The sequence below is a fragment of the Theropithecus gelada genome, chromosome X (assembly GCF_003255815.1).
Source record: "Theropithecus gelada isolate Dixy chromosome X, Tgel_1.0, whole genome shotgun sequence".
NCBI classification, from domain to species: Eukaryota; Metazoa; Chordata; class Mammalia; order Primates; family Cercopithecidae; genus Theropithecus; species Theropithecus gelada.
In genome coordinates, this window is record NC_037689.1 from 12,710,932 (window position 1) to 12,718,817 (window position 7,886).

At 38.2% G+C, this 7,886-nt stretch overlaps 1 protein-coding gene across 3 annotated transcripts in view; it reads left to right on the forward strand.

The window, feature by feature from the left end:
- ZNF674 (zinc finger protein 674) overlaps positions 1-4,003 on the forward strand; it is a 41,760-nt gene extending 37,757 nt beyond the window's left edge. The window contains exon 6 of one of the 3 annotated variants that reach the window (XM_025372700.1): positions 1,771-4,003. In XM_025372700.1, the coding sequence (XP_025228485.1) occupies positions 1,771-3,263 (1,493 nt within the window). In that variant the 3' untranslated portion in view covers positions 3,264-4,003. The remainder of the gene's footprint in view (positions 1-1,770) is intronic. The other 2 variants (XM_025372701.1, XM_025372702.1) reach the window with 2 other exon arrangements.
- Positions 4,004-7,886: the final 3,883 nt, after the last annotated feature.

Here is a 7,886-nt window from a genome sequence, read left to right on the forward strand (position 1 = left end):
TAGTATATTTTCTACATAGCCTGCCTTTCATTACTTCTCTTTTCTTGCCTTTGCAGGATTTTCTTTACCCCCTTTTTCCTCTTTAGTCATTATCCTTCTGAATAACTGAAGTATCAGGCATTATTCTTAGCCAGGTTTTGTGTATGGCAAATTCTTTGTCTTTTCTTGTCCAAAAATGTCCTTGTCATCTTTCTTTATGGTAATTTATCTGGGTATAGAGTTCTAAGATGAAAGTTTGTCTCAGGACAGTGAAGATATTATTCTTCAATCTTCTAGCTTCTTTTTTGAAGAAGTCTGATGCTGATATAATTATTTCTTTATAGGGGATATTTTTATTTATTCATGGTAGCTTACAATATTTTCTTTCTGACTTGAAAGCCTTGTGGCTGCACTGAACTTTGTCTAAGTGCAGACTTGTTTATTTACCACACTCAAGGACTTTGGACATTCAGTGGTAGGATACGTGCCTTTCTTCCATTTTAGAAAAGAATCAGTCATTGTCTCTTCAAATACCGCCACTGCCTAGGTCAGGGGTCCCCAAGACTGCTCCCATACTCAGATATTCTCTAGAGAAACTCATGGGACTCACCATATAGTTGTAATCATGGGTAAGATTTATTACAGTGATGTGGTAATGATAAACAACTGGATTATAAAGGAAAAAGGTACAGGCAGAATCTGGAGGCATCCATGTGCAGGCTTCTTTATGCTGTCTGCCTGTCATGAATACAGAGCACACTCTAACTCCAGTATCAAAGATGAATCAACATGTGTGATGTTTATGCCAGGGGAAGCCTATTAGAGACTAAGTGATTTCCCAAGATCTGTCATCTAATTTATTAAATCTGTCTTATCTGTGGCTAGTCTACTGTTCAACCTATTTAGAGTTTTTTTTTTTTAATAATGCCTACCTTAAAAATACTCATCTGTCTTTTTTCAAAATTTCCTGCTATTTCCTTCATAGTCTGCTTCTTACCTTATCTTTGTACATTTGAAATACACTTATTTTAAAGCGCAGATTGTTCTATTATCTACAGTTCTAGGAATGGGAGTATATTTAAATATATCGGTCAATTCTTTCTAATGATGGATCAGTTCCTTCTAAGGTTTTAAATTTTCTGCTGTGAACTCCTCAGTGAGAGTTGGTTTTCCCTAGAAGTTCTGTGATGTCCTCAGCTATAAAGACATGAGTGTGTGTGTATATAACTAGAAGGGCTCCCATCCTTGTTAAACAGGAACTAGAAACATTCCCCACTAGCCAGAGAAATTGGCAAGAAGAATGTTATATATAAGACATCAAAAGCCTAATTCTGTAACTCAATCCAAATGATTATAAGCATAGTACAGAGCCTATAAACTGAAACATTTCAAAAGTTGGTCTTGTTATATGTAGGTTCATAGCAATGGCAACCTTTCATATATATATATACACACACACACATATATACATACAATTATATGTATATATATGTAAGCTTTAAGCCAAAATTACACTCTGACTTTCCTGAATTCCTGAACATTTGTGCCCTATGGTCCCCTTCAAATCCTCAAGCTGCTCTGTTTACCCTCTTACTTTAAATTCCCACTTCATTTTGATACCTAATACATTTCTTTTCTTGATTTTGAGCCTGGGACATGGGGAGAGTCCTCTATCCACATCAGCTCAAGTCATGTTGATAGGAGTTCACTGCTTGGGCATTTAGGGATTAAAGTTATTTAATAAATTATAGTGGGAAGACAAGTTTGATGATTCATTGCATTTTCTTCTAGAAGTCTGGCAAATTGACGAGCAGACAGATCACTACAAGGAAAGCCAAGACAAACTTCTGTGGCAAGCTGCATTCACAGTAAAGGAAACACTGAAGGATGAAAGTGGTCAAGAATGTAAAATATGTAGAAAAATCGTTTATCTCAACACAGACTTTGTTTCTGTGAAACAAAGACTCCCTAAGTATTACTCATGGGAAAGGTGTTCAAAACATAATTTAAACTTTCTTAGTCAAAATAGAAGCTATATAAGAAAGAAAGGTGATGGATGTAAGGCATATTGGAAAGTATGCCTCCATTCTAATCTTCATAAAGCTCAACCTGCAGATAAATTTTTTGACCCTAATCAACGAGGGAAAGCCCTCCACCAAAAGCGAGCCCTTAATAAAAATCAGAGAAGTCAAACTGGGGAGAAACTCTACAAATGTACTGAATGTGGAAAAGTGTTTATCCAGAAAGCAAACTTAGTTGTACATCAAAGAACTCACACCGGAGAGAAACCTTATGAATGCTGTGAATGTGCAAAAGCCTTCAGCCAGAAGTCAACCCTCGTAGCACACCAGAGAATTCACTCAGGGGAGAAGCCCTATGAATGCAGTGAATGTGGAAAAACCTTTATCCAAAAGTCAACTCTGATTAAACATCAACGAACTCATACAGGAGAGAAACCATTTGTATGTGGCAAATGTCCAAAAGCCTTTAAGAGTTCATATCATCTTATTAGACATGAAAAAACACACATTAGACAAGCATTTTATAAAGGTATTAGATGTACTAAGTCCAACCTTATATATCAAAGGATTCACACAAGTAAGAAACCTGAGCGCAGTGAACATAGGAAAGCCTCTGATAAGAAGCCCAGTCCCACTAAACATTGGAGAACTCATACAAAAGAGAACATTTATGAGTGTAGTAAATGTGGGAAAAGCTTCAGAGGAAAGTCACACCTCTCTGTTCATCAGAGAATTCATACAGGAGAGAAACCCTATGAATGTAATATATGTGGGAAGACTTTCAGTGGAAAGTCACACCTCTCTGTCCATCATAGAACTCATACAGGAGAGAAACCTTATGAATGCAGAAGATGTGGGAAAGCCTTTGGGGAGAAGTCAACCCTTATTGTACATCAGAGAATGCATACAGGAGAGAAACCCTATAAATGCAACGAATGTGGGAAAGCCTTTAGTGAGAAGTCACCACTGATTAAACATCAGAGAATTCATACAGGAGAGAGACCCTATGAATGCACTGACTGTAAAAAAGCCTTCAGTAGGAAGTCAACTCTCATTAAACATCAGAGAATTCATACAGGAGAAAAACCTTACAAATGTAGTGAATGTGGGAAGGCCTTCAGTGTGAAATCAACTCTCATCGTGCATCACAGAACTCATACAGGAGAGAAACCTTATGAATGCAGAGACTGTGGGAAAGCATTCAGTGGGAAGTCAACTCTCATTAAACATCAGAGAAGTCACACAGGAGATAAAAACCTATGATCATACTTGAAAGTGGGATAATTATACTAGTAGTTATTTGTCATTTGACTATTACTAGTCTCATTATTTGTCAAATAATTAATCATGGGGAGTAATCTTATAAATATCTAGAATATTGGAAATTCTTCATATGTTAATGTTCATTTAACTTAATAAAAGGTACAAAAGTATAATTCCAGAGGTGTCAATAAATGTGATCAGTTTTTTCACCCAGAATTCTTCACCCAGGAGTGAAGAACTATACGTCAAATAATTCAAAAGGGGCAAAACTGAGTGTAGTTATGTGGGAAAGCCTTCAGAAAGAATTTAAATGGCACTGTTTATCAGAGTATTTATGCTGAGAAAAACTAAGAATTTAGTGAGCTTATAAAACCATGGTAGCCAGGTGTGGTAGGTAGCTCACACCTGTAATCCTAGCACTTTTGGGAGGCTGAGGTGGGCAGATCACTTGAGCTCACAAGTTTGAGACCAGCCTGGGCAACATGGCAAAACTCTGTCTCTACAAAAAACACAAAAGTTATCTGAGTGTGGTAGTGCATGCCTGTAGTCCCAGCTACTCGGGAGGTTGAAGTAGCAGGATGGCTTGAGCCCGGGAGGCAGAGGTTGCAGTGAACTGAGATCGTGCCACTGCACTCCCGCCTCGGCGTTATAGCCAGACCTTGTCAAATAAATAAATACACAAATAAACTCATAGTAGAAATGAGAGGAATCATGCTCTATATTCTTTTATTAATAGAGACAGGGTCTTGCTATGCTGCCCAGGCTGGTGAACTCCTAGCCTCAACTGATCCTCCCACCTTTGCCTCCCAAAGCACTCAGATTATAGATACGAGCCACCACACTTAGCATATTCTTTACCAAACATTTTGTGGAAAAGGTATAGAGGTGGCAAACAAACAATTATAAATTTAAGATATGTTCACTGTGGAGTAGAGTATGACTATTTAGGGACAGTGGCACGATCTTGGCTCACTGCAGCCTCTGCCCCCTGGGTTCAAGTGATTCTCCTGCCTCAGCCTCCCAAGTAGCTGGGATTACAGGCATCCACCAACACACCCAGCTAATTTTTTTTTTTTTTTTTTTTTTTTGTATTTTTAGTAGAGACCTGGTTTTGCCATGTTGGGCAGGCTGGTCTCGAACTCCTGACTTCAGGTCATCCACCCTCCTCAGCCTTCCAAAGTGCTGTGATTACAGGCGAGAGCCACCTTGCCTGGTGAGTATGACATTTTTTAAAGAACAGTATAAAGCATAAACTACCCTATGTGGGGCAAACTCCCGGATTATTTTCCTAAACAAATAGAAAAAAAAAATGCTTCCTTAAATAGGGTAAGAGAGGATGAGTCATCAGGATCCCTGAAACAAAGATCTCAAACAGGAGACCTCATATATATTATTCATCAGTATCTTCAGTGCGAAAATGCAAAGCCATTACAGAAAGGGCACATAAGTAAGCTTTTACATACTTTCCTTAGGAACAGTGCTTAGAACTTAAAATTCTCCATGTTTTAAGAAAGAGTAATAATTTTATGGTGAAGCAATATAAGATTTAACATTTTCAGAGTATCTTCCATAACAGCAGTATTATTTAAAGTAGTGAAAAAATAAGACAATTTAATATCCAATGACAGCTGATTAAAAATTGATATGTCAATTAGGTGAAATAATGGGCACCAATTAAGACTACTGGCAAATTTGGGAAAATGTTCATGGTAAATCATAAGTTAAAAATATTATAAAACAATAACCATATGATTAATATTGTAAAAATAGGAAGTATATGAACCATTATATCAGCCATTTTGGGTGGTTGACATAAAAATTTTGTGATGAGTAAACTCATATGCACATATGAGTATAAATTCATATTTCATCTATATAAGTATAAATTTGTATTCACCTATTTCATAGGTGAGTATATGTGTGTGTATAGATAAACACATGGAACAAAAAGCTAGTACATCTGTGTAATGTGGAGGGAAAAAGCTAGGAAAGAAATACACCAAATTATTAAGTAGATTGGCATTTGAGTGTGGGGATTATTGATGTGTAAAAATTTTTTTGGATGTAGTCTCCAGAAATCACCAATAAAGTATATCGTTTAAAGTGTATCTTATGCATGCTTATTTTCGTTTCCCATCCATTTTGCCACTCAGCTTTGTCTTTAATATGTAACATCATTCTCTTCGTAAAATGACCCCATTTTCACATATGTATACATATTGCCTATTTGTTTTCCATATGATTGAGTTTACAGTTTTGAGTGTGTACATAGTTGACCCTTGAACAACATGGGTTTGAACTGTGTATGTCCACTTCTATGTGGATTTTCTTCCACATGTGCCACCACTGAGACAGCAAGATAAACCCTTCTTTCTCCTCCTCATCCTATTCAACATGAAGATGATGAGGATGAAAACTTCTTATGATCCACTTCACTGAATGAATAGTAAATAGAATACATATATAATACACAAAATGTGTTAATGGACTATATACATCATCAGTAAGGCTTCTGGTCAACAGTAAGCTATTAGTAGTCAAATTTGGGGGGAGTCATAAATTATATGCAGATATTTTACTGCTGGAGGGTCAGTGCCCATAATCCCATGTTCCAGGGTCAACAATAGTTTGCATCTTGAGACTGGGAGTCCTATGATATTTGGAGGCAGGGGCTCTCAGTATGTTGTTCAGGCTGGTCTTGAATTCCTGGGCCCAAGCAGTCCTGCTCAGCCTCCCAAGTAGCTGGAAATACAGTATCCTATGATTTTAATAATACCTGTATGTGATTTTCTGATAAAAGCATCTCAATCGCTTTTTATTCTATAACCACCAAATCCTGTGACATAAGTTACTAGTTAACAAATTTTACAAGTGAGAGATGTAAGGAATCAACTTCTGAAGAAAGCTCTTTTCACTGTGATATTTGTGAGTGCTCCTGAATGCCTGTACTCCCTCTTGTCCCTGTCCTTTCGTTAGCAGTTAAGGCAGAAACCCTAGATGACCCCCAATGATTAATGCCCTATATAATCCCTCCCCTGAAGGTGGGCAGAACTGAGACTGCTGCTAGCCAATAGAATATGGGCAAAGGTGATGGGATGTCACTCCCATGACTACATAATGTTATATAAGACTGTCTTAGCAGACTGGAGAGATTTTCCTTGCTGCTTTAATGAAGTAAGCAGCCATATTGAAGAAACCCATGTAGCAAGAGACTGCAGCTGGCTGATAATACCTGAGGGAGCCCTGAGCTAAGACAATGAGACTTGAATGGAAAGATCCTGGTGACAAGAGGAGTGAAGAGAAACACGTCCAATAGACCAAGCTACTTTTCCCCACAAGGAATATACTAACTGGTAAATGGCTTGGGATAGATTTGGAAATTCACAGCAGCCAGGTGCAGAGCTTTTAGTAGAAAATTATGTGCCAAGGAAATCAAACTTGAAGTTCAGATTCCACCGGTGATGATGGGCCTTGTTAAGTACCACAGGCTTTCAGCTGGAACCTCTGAAGGACTTTACCTAGGAATTAGGAAGGAGTAAACATAGACCAGATCTTAGGATTGCTACCCCACCTTGAATGAGCTCACTAACTGAATTCAGGTAATTTGCTCTTACTATAATTACTTTCAGAAACTAAAGCTTGGCTGTGTGTGGTGGCTCATGCCTGTAATCCCAGCACTTTGGGAGGCCAAGGTGGGAGAATTACTTGAGGCCAGGAGTTTGAAACCAGCCTCACAACATAATGAGACCTTGTCTCTACAATAAATAAAAAAACTAGCCAGGTGTGGTGGCTCACACGTGTACTCCCAGCTACTCGCGAGGCTGAGGTGGGAGGATTGTTTGAGCCCAGGAGTTCAAGGCTGCAGTGAACCATGATTGTGCCACTGCACTCCAGCCTGGCTAACAGAGCAAGACACTGTCACTAAACAAACAAGAAACTAAAGCTCATCTAGAGCTTCTACAATTTCTTATGCACAATGGCATTCAATCAAAAATTGCCAGGTATACCCAGAGTCAGAAGAAAAAAGTGGACAAGGCCACAGGCCCACAAAGCCCACAAGCCTTTCAGATATAAAAATTATGAATCATGGATTCTAAAATAACTGAATAATATGCTCAAGGAAATATATAACATTCATAAGAAAAAGTGAATTATTTTCAATAATCATTTATGCTTATTTTAAAATTTTCCTGGAGTTTATTTTCTTGCTTGTCTGGGGTCTTAAATATACCATCTAATTTATGGAACTTCCCTTTTCTTTGGCGTTACAATTCTGGATAGTTACTAACTTTGAGGGGCAGGACTGGATTAGAGAAAAGGTACTGGCTCCATAGCAAGCTAGAAACTTCTTCTCTAAAGAAAAGTTATCTGCAGAGGATGATACTGCTTTGCTTCTGATATGCTTTGGCTGTGTCCCCACCCAAATCTCATCTTGAATTGTATCTTCCACAATTCCCACGTGTTTTGGGAAGGACCCAGTGGGAGGTGATTGAATTATGGGGCCAGTCTTTCTCGTGCTACTCATGATAGTGAATACGTCTCACAAGATCCGATGGTTTTAAAAATGGGAGTTGCCCTGCACAAGCTCTATTTGCCTCCTGCCATCCATGTAAGACGTGACTT